The sequence below is a fragment of the Lampris incognitus genome, chromosome 21 (assembly GCF_029633865.1).
Source record: "Lampris incognitus isolate fLamInc1 chromosome 21, fLamInc1.hap2, whole genome shotgun sequence".
Classification (NCBI taxonomy): domain Eukaryota; kingdom Metazoa; phylum Chordata; class Actinopteri; order Lampriformes; family Lampridae; genus Lampris; species Lampris incognitus.
Window position 1 is genome coordinate 10218642 of NC_079231.1, and position 16193 is coordinate 10234834.

The following is a 16193-nucleotide window of genomic DNA, read 5'->3' on the forward strand; positions in this document are numbered from 1 at the left end:
CGCATGCGCGCCACTCGTTTCATTCATCTGAGCTGTGACAGCTACCGGCTCAGGTGCATAGATGTGGTGACAAATTGGCCTCTTTCTATGAAATTGAGCCTGATTGCAAAACACCAGCGCTAACAGCCACACGCAGTCAGAGTGGCAATGCTTCGCGTCTTCAGAGAGTTGCTGCTAACTGACCTGCAGACCTTCCCGGGATGGTGGCAGCGGCGGTTGCTGCCGGGCGAAGGCCTCGTCATGCCTTCGTCATGAAGGAGAATACCGCTTTAAGATTAAACTTTTTTCTGCTATCTAAATGAAGAAAAATATGTTGAGTCGAAGTTTGATAGGTCATTAATAAACCAGGAACTTGTCTTGATGGGAGTCTCAACATCAACAGAGATGAACGCAACATTTAAAAGTAGGGGGAAAAAACCCCAATATCTTAACATCGGCGAAAATGTACCACATAGTCAAGAATATCCAAATATCCACATCGCATTTGCACGCATGGCGAGGAGGTGTTTCTCCGTGGTAAAGGACGAAACCCATGTCGGAAGTTCTGAACTGCACAGGAGGGTCTGTTAAACACTGTTCAGCCCATGTAGGGAGCAAAGTAGGAATCTGTGTCAGATGATGACGTCTTTCAGTCTGGATCAGTTAGATCTGAATTGATGTGTTAAATACGACATTTGAAAAAAAAAACACAAGTTATCGTGAAACAGCTTAAAGGAATCAAACGATGATGGCGAAGCATCACAGCAGCAGTTCAGCCTCAGCTTTGAGGATGAAGCGGTGTTGGTCCGAGAGCAAACCACCAAGTCTTCTTGAAAAGCACTGATAGAAAGGTCAATAGTCAAATAAACTGTGATGACACGTGAACCAAGGCCCCCCCTCATAACCCCAGCCCAAGACCCCCGCTCATAATCCCAACCCAAGACCCCTCCATAATCCCAACCCAAACCCCCCCTCATAACCCCAGCCCAAGCCCCCCCTCATAACCCCAGCCCAAGGCCCCCCTCATAACCCCAGCCCAAGACCCCCGCTCATAATCCCAACCCAAGACCCCTCCATAAGCCCAACCCAAGCCCCCCCTCATAAGCCCAACCCAAGCCCCCCCTCATAAGCCCAACCCAAGCCCCCCCTCATAACCCCAACCCAAGCCCCCCCTCATAACCCCAACCCAAGCCCCGCGACAGAGAGAACTGTTGTGAATCTCGGCAGGGCAAGAGACCCCCACATGGCAAGTTGTGTGTTATGAGACAAAAGAAAGGGACATGTTAGCTTGACGTCTCCAGCGTTCTCCTCAGTAGCATTTCAGGTGTTTAGATGATATCAGCTCGTATTCAGACAGATGACGACCAACCCGGGTTGGTCGTCATCTGTCATCTGTGGTTTTTTTTTCCTCACTGCAAATTAAAACACTGAGGTATTTTCATAATCTTGTGTACATTACTTTTCTGGTGCTTTTTTAACTTAAAACATTGCGTATCCTTGTCTCGCTACATTGAGCATCCCCCCCCAAAAAATTCTTGTAAATGTAAAGGAAAAAAAAAATCCCATGGCACTCAATGCAAACGAAACGTGAGTCAGTTTGTTGTTTTTTTTCTTTTGCAAACTGTACCGGATGCTCACATCTACAGGACACAATAAGAAAATCCAACAAATAAAAGCAACTGATAATGAATAGGATGGGGGGGGGGGGTTAAGTGCCTTGCCAAAGGGTGGCTTGACAGTGTGAATGGCTGTCATGAGAACAGTCTGTATCTTTACAGTGTTCATGATGCTGACGGATGCTGAACTGCATGTGATGGATGGAGCCGTGGTAAAATAAACACCAACAAAGAAGAAACAACAGAACAATAAACCAAAGGGGGGCTAGGAATGTGTGTGTGTGTGTGAGTGTGTGTGTGTGTGTGTGTGTGTGTGTGTGTGTGTGTCAGACATTTCCATCACAAAGTGATTTACAGGAGGGTCGTAAGTTAGAAGACAAATTCAAATGTTACACAGAACGCTACATAGTAACCACAACATAGTAGTAGTATGTGAAATAATACTGCATTTGCTACATAGTCACAACATTGTACTACTGTATAGTTGTCTTAGTGCATCTGCCACATTGTAGTCATCTGTTGCTACTATTTCAGTATTTGTCTCATATGAAATAGTAGTGGTAGTACATTTACTAGTGATAATATCACTGCCGAGACAGCATCCCCAGAAATATTTTTTTAAAAAGTGTTTTCAAAAGCATCTGTTCTCACAGACACTGATGTATTTTTGAAATGATCAGATGGGGTTTGAACAAGTTTCAAGTAAAGTTGCAGTTCTGGGGTCATCCGGATGGTGTAGTGGTCTATTCTGTTGCCTACCAACACAGGGATCACCGGTTCAAATCCTCATGTTACCTCCGGCTTGGTCAGCCGTCCCTGCAGACACAAAGGGCTGTGTCTGTGGGTGAGAAGCCGGATGTGGGTGTGTGTCCTGGTCGCTGCACTAGCGCCCCCTCTGGTTGGTCAGGGTGCCTTTCGGGGGGTGGGGACTGGGGGGAATAACGTGATCCTCCCATGCGCTACATCCCCCTGGTGAGACTCCTCACTGTCAGGTGAAAAGAAGCGGCTGGTGACTCCACATGTATGGGAGGAGGCATGTGGTAGTCTGCAGCCCTCCCCGGATCGGCAGAGGGGGCGGAGCAGAGACCTGGATGACTCAGAAGAGTGGGGTAACCGGCCGAGTACAGTTGGGGAGAAAAAGGGAGGGAAATCCAAAAAACAAAACAAAACAAATCTTGCAGGTCTGTGAGTCTTGACATCAGCCCAACAGAGTTTGACGTGACAGCTGGTAAAATACTGGCCTGTGTACTACCACTGTGTGACGGAGAGTACTGTCTGAGGAAAACTGTGTTCACCATGAAGGAAGGCTGTGCCGCCCAAGTCCTCTCGTTGTGTGTCAGTGTGTTGTAGACAGCTTTGCTCCAAACTCATACTTCCTTTTCTCAGAGTACACCCGTCATAACTCTCGTCCTTGCCGCTCCTTCTCTTCCACAGCGTCTGACGTCGGCCATGGAAAGGTCCACGACCGCGTCCCCCGACAAGAAAGACAAAATGGACGGGAACGGCTTCGGCGAGCTCCCGAAGAAGCCCTCGCCCTCAGTGACACGAGGTGACGCTCTTTACTTCCTACTCCTATTCTACTTCCTACTTCCTGTCTGAGCCGTGAAGCTCTGAGAGAAGAGAACGAGAGGATGGGGAGTCTCTCTCTCTCTCTCTCTCTCTGTCTCTCTCTCTCTCTCAGGCCTTGAATGTGGGTGTCAAACCGAGGCAGCGTCTCACAGGTACCCAGCCAGGGGGCAAAGGGGGGGGGGGAGATGGCTGATGAAATATACATTTCAAAGATAAAACGCCATCTTGGGAGACACGGCTGTGGGCTCTCGTCCAGCCTGATAACGTCCCACAAACGCTGCAGCAGTCAGAGGTGACTTACAGTAGACATCTGATAGGAATGGTAATGCAGCGCCGCCTCTTTTATTTAAACAGCATCATTAATACTGACTCGGCCGGCTCACAACAGCCAGGCCTCTCTGTGTGTGTCTGTGTGTGTGTGTGTGTGTGTGTGTGTGTGCACATGCAGTCTGAGCAGTGTGGTGGCATTTTGAGCGCCGTAAACGCTGATGAATAGGAAACATGACAGGAGAACAGCGGGCCAGGTGAGAATAAGTGTTTGTGTTGTTGAACTAAATGAAGAGTAGCACCGATCACAAGGGAGAGACAGGCAGAGAGAGAGAGAGAGAGAGAGAGAGAGAGAGAGAGAGAGAGAGAGAGACAGGCAGAGAGAGAGAGAGAGAGAGAGAGAGAGAATACATGTTTTAAAGATGTCAGTGAATGTGTGATGAAAGCGCAGTATAATGAGGTTGAAGGACCTTGTTCTTACCTCCAGAGTATAAAAGCCATGAATTACTAACAAAGAAAAGGGGAAGATGGCGGGTAGCCGGGCGTACGACACGGCCCTTCGGAGACTGACAAAGATGCAGACTGATGGGCCACCTTTGAAATGGAAATACAACCAGTGATTTGGTGACATTTTTACTCTTTAATGAAGGACTTGGTGGCCCGCCATTATAAAGAAATACTCATTAATTGATACAGAAAGAACCAAGATGGAAACGGGGACGTTTTCGGCCCACGAGCCGACGACTCGCGCCAGAGAAAGCGGTTAAACTTGCATGGCCTTTAACTGGCTGTCGTCGCTGTGTGAAACCCGGAGAAGGCCCGCCGGGGGACGGCGGATGTGAGCGGAGGCGGATTCCACAGAACACCGAGTCGTGAGCCGGTCTGCACGCCATCCGACGTGTTTGTGTGCAAAGCGTTCTCTCTTCAACGGCGTTCGACTTCCAATGGCTAATTTTATTGCCACTGTAAAAAGTAACACGCTGAGCCAGTCGTTTTTACCTCGTCTTCAGGCTTTATTACCCGCTTACACTTATGTGGAAATCATCTTAACACACTTTTCTGGTTTCGAAGAATTTAACTTTTTCTTCAGGAGAGTAAAACTTGTTCAAAGTTTGTTTTTTTAGGGAAATAGTCTTAAACTGACTTTTGTTTCACTTTTTCCGTTATTTTTTTCTACTTTATTGATATAAACGGTCAAACTCAAACAACGGTGAAATCTACAGAAGTTTAAAGAACAAAATGAGGGAAAAAACACCAGGGAATTATATTTTACACTGGAATGATGGCATACGTGGACAAGTTGCAGGATAAGTTGCAGTCAGTGTGTGTGTGTGTGTGTGTGTGTGTGTGTGTGTGTGTGTGTGTGTGTGTGTGTGTGTGTGTGTGTTAGAGGCAATAAGGTAAGACTATGCACTTTGTTGTGCACTGTTTCAACTCAGTTGTGAAATTCTGTGAAACTGACACCACGATGCGGTGAATAAATACACGATTCCTGCTTTTTGCCTTTTCAGGGGTATTTGTTCTTCAGGTACACCGATATCGTGATGTATCGTAGATAACTGTCTTGCAGGGGATCGAGTAAATGGTAAATGGATTGCATTTATACAGCTATAGCTGTATAGCTATATATATATAGCTTTTCTAGTCTACCGACCACTCAGAGCACTTTACAGTGTACGCCTCACATCCACCCATTCACACACACATTCGTACACAGAAGGTGGAGGCTGCAATGCAAGGTGCCAACCTGCTCATCAGGAGCAGTTAGGGGTTCAGTGTCTTGCTCAAGGACCCTTCGACACGCCCTTTGCAGGAGTCGAGGATCGAACCAGTGACCTTCTGACTACTAGACGACCCACTCTACCTACTGAGCCTTTGCCACCCCATGTTGCAGAATCGCTGTATCGTGATACAATCGTTATAGGGAACTACATATCGTGATAGTATCGTGACAGTATCGTATTGCGAGTTACTCTGTGATAGAGTCTAGTCTGGATTCAAGAAGGTGTTAGCTGACATTTTTTGCAGTGTGCATCTCAAGATAAGCTGAATCCACATTTCCACAGGGAGGTCTTCTCACTACATATAGAAAATCACGGGCAATATAGAAAGAATCAGTGTGAACAACACTGGAAAAATGTAAATTTGCAAGAGTACTCATAATTAGGTTTGTCGAGGCACGGGTCCACATTCAAAGTACGTCCACACTTCACCCTTACCCAAGTGTCTTCAAGGCCAACATGTTTGTCCTACGCAGAACACCACAGTATGACGTGAGGGAGAGAGCGAGAGAGAGAATGAATGTTTTAAAGATGTCAGTGAATGTGTGATGAAAGCGCAGTATAATGAGGTTGAAGGACCTTGTTCTTACCTCCAGAGTATAAAAGCCATGAATTACTAAAAAAAAAGAAAAAAAAACGGCTGGTAGTCAGAGATTGACAAAAATTCAGATTGATGGGCCACCTTTGAAATGGAAATACAACCAGTGATTTAGTAACATTTTTATACTTTAATGAAGGACTTGGTGGCCCGCCATTGCAGAGGAATCGACAATTAGTTGTTCATAAAAGAAAATCAATGTAGGACATTTCTACATGCCCAGTTGGCAAAACCACAGTGTTCTCGTTTCTGTCGAACTACAGTCGCATAAAATTCTCCAAAAAATAAATAAATGATGAACACGTTTATTCCCTTGTTGAATTTATGTGAAAAGGAAAACGAGCGACAGCCTGGCCTTCCAGTCTTCTATACATACCAGCGTGTTCTTGAGCAAGGCAGTAAAATCCCATTTGACTACTTGCCACGTAAAGGTTCGCTGCGCGAGTTTACCATCACAAAGTTTCCACCACACAAGACACCACATGCCAACTAACACCAAATATAAAGGGATGTCTTGATCTGTTGTGAAGTTAGTGCTACGCTAGCTAGTACCATATTAGCTAGTGCTGTTAACCAGCTACGTTGACCACCAGTCGTCATTCATTTCACGGTGCAGAAGGCGAGTACATAGACACAGAGAAGAAAAAGGAAAGCAGGCATCATTTCATCTAGATCATAAAAACGGGGGGGGGGGGTCGAGCTACCGCCAGTTGTTTTATTTGTTTTTTTATTCATCCCGTTACTTTATGCAGACGGTGGGGGAAAGGAGCGAGGGAGGCGGCGGAGGACAGAAAGCGTTGGCTGGGATTGAACCGGTGCTACTGGAGGCTGAAAGCTGGTCCCGTATGAGAAAACGTCCCCCTCCGAACACAAGAGAAAGACTCGTTTCTTCTCCTTTGTCCCCCGGGACACACCCGGAATCTCGGCATCTTAAAAGTTCAGGAGGTTCCGCCTGAAGCTCTTACTGCTCCTTTAACTCCAGAACAGCCCGCCGTCGTCTTTAATACAAGTTTATGTAGTACCATCATTCTTATCATCTGTTGGCGAGTCTTTTTTAATCTGCTCCGCCCCGGCAAAGCATCCCTCACTCCATAACTCTTCCCTATCACCTCCGGCTGGTGGAGGTTTGTTATTGTAATCTTAAAGAAGGAATGCGGGCCCGCGCTGTCCGCCGCCGCCCGGTCCCATCTCGCCCCCGGTCGGATGTCAGAGAAGAGGCTGGCGCTGCTCAGCCTCCGCGCCGCGAAGACCGCGTCCGTCTGCCACCGCCCCGCGACAGAGCAATTACTTATGGCTGTAATATGCATTATTATTCCAGTTGCCCGCCGCTGATAAGTGAATATGCAGTACGAGAGAGGGAGGAGGGACAGACAAGGTCCTTGAACCCCACAAAGTCCATTTCCCCGAGCGAGTCGACGAAGAGGGAAGCTAGACAACTGTAATATACGGCCCCTGTTGTGGACCCTGTTTTACTGTCAGCGTATGCTTTACTATGGGGCTGCCAGATCCCTGTCACCTAAGTCATGCCCACCTCTGAGCCCAGACGCCGGTTGTATAACAGCCCGCCCCTGGTTTATATTCCAATCCCAAGTTATTTATTCAGAACAATTTTCTCTCTATCAAAGGACACGGCTAATGCCGAGTTTTAATATGTTATTTACACATACAAAACAAGCTATTTACAGCGGTGTGTGTGCGCAGGAGGGAGGAAAATGAATGGGCCCCCGCGCCCCTCTCCGACCTGTTATATCACAGTTTAACAATCTGGATTGCTAATAGAACCATTTATCATGGAGCGGTCATTTATTTTATGTGAGCGGCCCCGGGTCCCGTTCCCAGAGGCCTATGGAAATGGGGAGCGCATATAATGAAGCTCAAGTGTGACTCACTTTGTTTAAAAAGTGGATACGCCGGCGCTCCCAGTCAATTAGAATGGACCCAGGTGCTCCGCTCACCTCCCTCGTCTGGTCTCCTTTCTGATGACAGTCCCCTCCCATCCGTCGCCACACGCCCCCCCCCCACCCCACCCCCCCCAGCCCCGACGGCCGGGGTTTTATTCCAGCCACGACCAAGGAAGGAAACTGGCATCGAAATAAAAAAAAAGTCTGCTGCAGCGGGGTGAACTCCTGGACCCCGGCACCGGGCTGTTTACTGAGGCAAAGGGCCCCGGCGCCGGGCGCAGTTTTGGGCAAATCTCCGCCTTGCCTCCCCTTCGCCGTGCCCCCCGGACCCGGCTGCCCAGTTAATAGATTCAAATGAGAGCCTGTATTTTCTCTGACAGCGCGCATCTGTCTGATTATACGGGCCGGGCCAGACTCGTACGGATTTACGCCATCGCGGGGACCTTTATGAATTCAAATCCATTCATAACATAACCAAAGGTATTTAGGGGAAGGGGTGGGGGGGTGGGGGGGTATTGGTGGAAAATAAACTAAAATCAAGAGGAATTACAATATGTATGAATCCTCTTAGCCTTATTGATGCATGCGTCAATTCCTCCAGTCTGTCCTCGGGGAATTAAATACCACATTAATGCATCTTTCTTTATCACAGTTAGCCGGCTGTGAAAATAAAGAGTCGGGAGGAAGAAAGGCTCGGCTCTCTCGTTCCGAAGGTTTGATCCGCCTCTCTCTCCCTCTCTCCCTCGCTCTCCCTCGCTCTCCCTCTCCCTCGCTCTCTGCTGGCAAACTAGGCCAGAGCCGACCGGGTGCCGCTAATGATTTGATTAACTGGCTTTTGTGGCTCATGACATACATCTTACTGAGAGTGAGTTTGTCATTCCAGAGGGAGATTGATGTGCTGCACTAAGCAACACCCCCCCCCCAACTCTCTCTCTCCCTCTCTCTCCGTTCTTTCCTCCCTCCCTCCCTCCTACTAACCTCCCAGCTCTCCTCGCTGAGTCGGGTTGGTCCGTAGGGATGATCCTAAGTACTTAGTACCTCCTAGGCTGCCCCGGGGCAGGCTGGAGGAGGGGGTGGGGGTGTAAAGGGGGCATGTGGGGTGGGGGTCAAGGGGGAACCATACCTAAACAGGCTTAGTATTCTTTGGCGCTACAGGGAGAAAGGAGCCACTCGTATATCACCGTCATCAAGCCGCAGAAATGCGTCGCTGCGAAAAGGGAGCTGTGGATGATGTCAAAGACAGAATGACTGTTTTCTGAGTGTGGCTCGCGTTCTTCTGAAATCATTACAGAAAGTGGTTGGCGGTAAAGAGCTTCGAAATTATTTTCAAAATTCTGACTCGTACTGGTTTTATATAGAAAGCGGCCTGATACATAGACGATGAGACTATGACGACGGGACGCTCTGCAGCTTAACACACGTGCAAGGCTTGGCAACTCTCCCACAATACCAACACCTGATGGTCACATGGACACACACTTTTGGTGCTGTAACCCACACAAAAACACATACATCCAGTTACATATATAATGACCTATGTCTGTTACTCAGGTACTGCGCGGACTCATGGGAGCCACGGTGCCAAAACTGAGCTGAAGCCTTGTTAACCACGGGGGCCATTAGAAACAATGGGATTATCTTAATTATGATGAATCCTAAGATCTGGACAATGGGCCCCGTGGACAGAAGAATGGATCTGGGGGCCCGGCTGTGTAAATAGTGTTTTAAGAGAGGTGGGTTAGCGATAAGGACAGGTTTCTTTATCGGGCCGCTAAAGTGGGGGCTGGCGGGACACTGAGTAATGGACGGTGGCTGGATCCGCCGGTGAGCTGCACGGGGAGCACTCAGGGGGTCAGGCCCGCTGGCAGAGAAAAATGCGTCCGAAAAAGGGCTCAGCGTCCACCTCCTCCTCTAAAAGGACGGCCACTAATCTTCCTGAGAAGAGGAGGAGAGGCGGGCCGGCGCTTCTATTCTCTTTTCCTCTTTCTCTGCTGTCTAAATGAGGCACGGCCCAGGGAGGCCTTGGGAAAAGCCGGGGCAGAGAAATAGCCCCCTGACATTCGCACAAGCTTACTTACACCCCGAGCACCATTTGGACACAAGCTACCACTATTTTTCTGTACGCTCAAACTGAAAAGTTGTTTTGTTTTTACTTGACCAATATATATATATATATATACACACACATATATATATATATATATATATATACAATACATATAAATATATTTAGATATGTTTTAAATTTCACATATGATTATGATGACACACTGTGCTTTGCTTAGTTGTTTTAACTTCAGTTTGTTATTTATGATCATCTATTTTATTTTACTACCTGCACAGAAACAGGTCCTGAAACAAGGGGAAGTGACTTGGAAAGGAGGGAAATTGTTGCGCCCTCGTGTCAGATTTTTTCGAGGGCAACACGATGTTAAGACTCGACCCAAAATGAACGGACTTGTGCGTCCGTATGGATGTTTTTCTGCTGTGCGTCTTTCCCTCGGCGAGTCAGTCTGCTTTTCCATGTCGGCACAGCGGTCTCCAGAAGCCCTCATGTGAGTCTACAGCCCCCAAAACTAAGTTACGTCACGTAGCGCTGAGTCATGAAGACGTTTTTCTTTCAACAGCACGCACAAAATCCACCAGGTGCGGTGAATTACTTCCACATGCACCAACCCAGATTCACCTGTAGAGGAACTTCCTGTTTTCTACCCATGTTGTAATGCACGGCGGCCCAGTGGTCAGCACTGCTGCCTCACAGCAAGAAGGTCCTGGGTTCGAACCCCAGGCCGTCTCAGGTCCTTTCTGTGTGGAGTTTGCATGTTCTCCCCGTGTCTGCGTGGGTTTCCTCCCACCATCAAAAAGACACGCATGTTAGGGTTAATACGTGTGCCTGGACCCCTGAGCAAGGCATTGGAAAGAAGAACTGGAGTTGGTCCCCGGGCACTGCAGCTGCCCACTGTGCTATACAATAGCACGGGTTAAATGCAGACAACACATCTCATTGTAACCTACAATGAAGTGTCTTTCTCTTCTTCTTCTTCTTCTTCTTCTTCTTCTTCTTCTTCTTCTTCTTCTTCTTCTTCTTCTTCTTCTTCTTCTTCTACAAGATAAGGACACTTGCTCTTCCTTCGGAAACAGGAATTTCTTTTTTACTCCTTTGATGTATTTTTTCAATCACTTCTCTCGATTTCACTGTAATGGTGCGAACCCAATGTGAAAGTGTTTAAGTCGTCTGTACAAACAGAGAAGTATGGGGGCGTCCAGGTGGCGTGGCGGTCTACTCTGTTTCCTACCGACACGGGGATCGCCAGTTCAAATCCCCGTGTTACCTCCGGCTTGGTCGGGCGTCCCTACAGACACAATCTGCTGTGTCTGTGGGTGGGAAGCCGGATGTGGGTATGTGTCCTGGCCGCTGAACTAGCGCCTCCTCTGGTCGATCGGGGCGCCTGTTCAGGGGGGAGGGGGAACTGGGAGGAATAGCGTGATCCTCCCACGTGCTACGTCCCCCTGGTGAAACTCCTCACTGTCAGGTGAAAAGAAGTGGCTGGGGACTCCACATGTATCAGAGGAGGCATGTGGTAGTCTGCAGCCCTCCTGGATCAGCAGAGGGGGTGGAGCAGAGACCGGGACGGCTCGGAAGAGTGGGGTAATTGGCCGGGTACAACTGGGGGGAAAAGGGGGAAAAGCAGAAGTACGCCAGGTTCACCTGCGTCTGAAGACGCACTAACATCTTATCGCAGTCTCTGGCAATCCGCAGTTGTAAAACTCTTTAAATATTTACGGAGATTTACCAAACAGATGGCTCTGAGCGATATTTAACGAGTTTCCCTTCAACAGTATAATTTTAAAGGGGATGAAACATTTATGTCAACGTTTTAAAACTTTGGGGTACATACAAACTGTTGACTCTTCGTGCTCGTGAAAACGTTGCCATGTGCAGAGCTGCTGCATTTCCCTGCCCTCTGACGACGGGTTTGGTCCACGCGGGCATCGACGGCGTGTCGGTAGAGTAAACGCAACACACACCACACTTGAATCGCAGCACAACGCATTTGCAATGCAACCCCAACGCAACGCTGCGGCGTTAAAGCGGCACCGGCAAACCTTTTGGATTTTGGCAAAATCTTTTACGTCAGCTGGCGCGAAGACAACGGGGGAGGTTTTCGTTTTCTCCTCGCGGTGAAGCAAACGGACAGGCGTTTACTGACAAGTCGTAATCCCGGGGAAGGTGAAGCAGTTCATCTGGACACAAGGTTTATTGGGAGGACCGTTTCATCACTCAGATGAGTGATGAAACGGTCCTCCCAATAAACCTTGTGTCCAGATGAACTGCTTCACCTCCCCGGGGTTTCTTTAGCTTGTACGTAAAGGCCCATCACAGGAGACAACCAGCTCTGTCAGGGACGACACATGAGAAACGGCTACAGGCGTCTCTGACTGGTCCTGCACCTCTGGGGCGGCAACCGAACCCTTCGTTCTGTCCGCCAACTGATGATACGTATCGTTAGCCGGCAGAAAGACTCGTCTAGTTTATCTTTTTTTTAATTTTTTTTCTCCCAAATTATATCCGGCCAATTATCCCAGTCTTCCGAGCCGCCCCGGTCGCTGCTCCACCACCCCCTCTGCTGATCCGGGGAGGGCTGCAGACTACCACCTGCCTCCTCCCATACATGTGGAGTCACCAGCCACTTCTTTTCACCTGACGGCGAGGAGTTTCACCAGGGGGACGTAGCACGTGGAAGGATCGCGCCATTCCCCCAGTTCCCCCCCCCCCGAACAGGCACGCCTGACTGACCAGAGGGGGCGCTATTGCAGTGACCAGGACACACCCACATCCGGCTTCCCACCCGCAGACACGACCAGCCGTGTCTGTAGGGACGCCCGACCAAGCCGGAGGTAACACGGGGATTTGAACCGGCGATCCCCATGTTGGTAGGCAACAGAATAGACCGCTATGCCACCTGGACACCCTTAGTCTAGTTTATCCTGTGTCTCTAAACTACTCGACTCGACTCTACTCGACTCTACTCTACTCTAAAGTCACTGTTCGAAAACCACATCCCATTCCCTCGCTGGTGGGAACGACGTGCCACAACACTGGCACACAGGGTTTCATGGACAACGCTACGGAAGCCCGAGCGCAATGCATTCTGGTACGTGTAGGCGCCGTGGGAACGAGTCCGCGGGCAGGCCATGGATTTCTCGTCAATACAGAACACAGGGAGGACTGTATTGGTTCAGCTGACTACAGTCGGTACTGAACAGACTTGAGAGACGAGGAGAAGTAAGATCACAACAACTCTACGCATCACAACATCCCTCCAGGACTTTAGTACGTCATCATGTCCCCTCCCAGTGTTCGGTGTTCGATGGCAGACAAAATGCAACATGAAAACCAGACCTACAGCGAGCGGATGTGAACGGCAACTGTGTCACTCTCCCATAGCCGTCACACCGCGCCGCCAAAACGAACCGCACGACGTGTCGACGCACACACGTGACTTTGCGTTTCGTCAACACACTTTCTCATTCGGAGCGAGGGAGCCTCTGGTGCAACACACACATTCAACTCATTAAGTGTGTTCGAACCCAGGTTAAAAGTCTTCCGATGGACATTTTTTCGTGGTTTGCACTGATTTTTGTTCTTCTGGGTCGTTTGTGGCCCCTCGGTGTAGTTTTCAGTCAAGTTTTGAAGTCGTCTCCGGACGGCGGTTTAAACATGGGAACCCACTGATTCTCATCTGGGCTAATGGGATCTCTGCACACACATGCATTTCTGTGGCTCTTGGTAAACATTTAGCTTGATGACTTTCCAAGATGCCCCCGTTCTCTTTTATCTGAGATTTCACTCAGGGGGAAAGGCTGGTCTGCAGGGCCCTCAAGATTAGCAGTAAGTGAAAACAGAACACTCCGTTTATAGGCGGCCGCTTGATTGCAGGATAAAAATCAACTCTAAAAAATGTGCAGGATTGTTGTTTTTTTTCCCCCTCTCCATCTCTCTCTCCATCTCTCTCTCTCTCCATCTCTCTCTCTCTCTCATTTCTTTTCTGTTTTCCTCTCTGTCGCTCTCTGTCACCCCCCAGTCTCTCATTCATCTCTTATCTCCTGAATTAATGGCCTTCGTTTCCCAGATCAACTAAACATTCACACATTTGACATCGTGTGTCGGAAAACCAGGAAGTCACGTCCATGTACGCAAGACTTTGGACAGCCCGTCAGAACCCGGGGCAGACGTGCCGAGATAGACTCGTTTCTTGTTTTCTCCTGGAAACCCTCTTGTAAAGCAAACTGGGGTTTCCATCTTTCCTTCTTTGCTGCCACACACGGATCAACGTGCGGCCCGTGCGCGTCTCGGTGGAGTCACCACCGGGTGACTGAAGTGATCCCGTGGCTGGAAAGCCCAGGAGGCCCCGGGCCTGGTCTGGAGACATCAATCTCTCACATCCATTAAGGTTCACTTGCTGTGATTCCAAAAACAACAGGCCGCATTCCTGAAGATTTACAGCTGGGAGGACCGAGCGGCGGGGAGCGATATATGGATGTTTTAGGGGATTAAGCCCAAACTCCCCCACCTCCTCTAACTCCTTTTCTTCTTCCTTACTTTTTCTTCTGCTTCCTTTTCTCCTGTTTTCTCTCCGTTCCCGGGCTAAACAGACTGCAAAGTACTTGCCCACCCCTTCACAAGGGCCGCCTCTGTGATGTGTAGGGGCAAATCCCCAGGTTGATCTGGCAGATTCAGCCCCTTAGAGAACAGCTTACACACACACACACACACACACACACACACACACACACACACTAGGCACACACACACACACACACTAGGCACACACACACACACACACACACATACACATTTGACACACGCACGCACACACTAGACTCATACACACACACACACATACATGCACCAGACACACACACACACACACACCAGATACACACACTCACACACACCATACACACACACAGACCCCGCCCCACACACACACACTAGACACACACACACACACACACACACTAGACACACACACACACCAGACACACACACGCACACACTAGACACACACACACACACACACACACTAGACACACACACACACCAGACACACACACGCACACACTAGGCACACACACGCACACACTAGACACACACACACACCAGACACACACACGCACACACTAGACACACACACGCACACACACACGCACACATGCACACACACACACACACACACCAGACACACAGACCCCGCCCCACACACGCACACTAGACACACACACACAAACACACACACACACTAGACACACACTAGACACGCACGCACACACACACACTTGACACACGCACGCACACACGACTCATACACACACACACACATACATGCACCAGACACACACACACACACACACACACACACACACACCAGATACACACACTCACACACACCATACACACACACACACCAGACACACAAACACACACATACAACAGAAACACACACACACACACACACGTCTGTGAATGTTCTCATTCATCCAGGTCATGGTTATCCAAAGGAATTGAATCAAGTGCAACTGGATATATACCAAGTCCAGTTGCACTTGATTCAATTCCTTTGGATACACACACACATGCACCCACACACACATGCACACACAGCAGAAACACACACACTCACACGTGCACACACAGTAGAAACATATACAGGTGCACACACACATACACACTCACACGTGCACACACAGCAAATACACACGTGCGCACACACACACAGCAGAAACATACACACACACATACAGCAGACACACACATGTCAACAACATATGAACATTTGTAGGGCAACACTGAAAGCTGCTCCATAATACTGTGACCCCAACACAACAGTGTGCAAGTGTCAGTGACAACTCATGACATCAAGTTGTATTGAGTTTTGGTTAAATAATCCAACTGAGGATTTGTGCTTGTGGTGCAAAACTTTTGCTTTTACCCGTCCTGCCCAAAGTGTTAATTCACATGTAAACTAATGACGTGATCTCAATCAGATTACTGCAACTGTCATGGAAACACTGAATCCAGCTAATTAACTCAAATTAAACACGTAAACAGACACAAGCATGATATCAAACATGTAAACAGAGACAAGCATGATATGAAACATGTAAACAGACAAACATGATATTAAACAGGTAAACAGACACAAGCGTGATATTAAACAGGTAAATAGACACAAACATGATATTAAACATGTAAACAGACACAAACATGATATTAAACATGTAAACATGCACGAGCATGATATTAAACATGTAAACAGAGACAAGCATGATATGAAACATGTAAACAGACAAACATGATATTAAACATGTACAGACAAGCGTGATATTAAACAGGTAAATAGACACAAACATGATATTAAACATGTAAACAGACACAAACATGATATTAAACATGTAAACATGCACGAGCATGATATTA

General features: G+C 48.3%; 1 protein-coding gene across 1 annotated transcript in view; it reads left to right on the forward strand.

Annotated features, from left to right (window-relative positions):
* The first annotated feature begins 3044 nt into the window (after window positions 1–3044).
* Window positions 3045–16193, forward strand: part of LOC130131811 (zinc finger protein GLI2-like) — an 88916-nt gene continuing 75767 nt past the window's right edge. Inside the window, exon 1 of the mRNA XM_056301586.1 lies at window positions 3045–3144. Coding sequence (XP_056157561.1) covers window positions 3045–3144 — 100 coding nt within the window. The remainder of the gene's footprint in view (window positions 3145–16193) is intronic.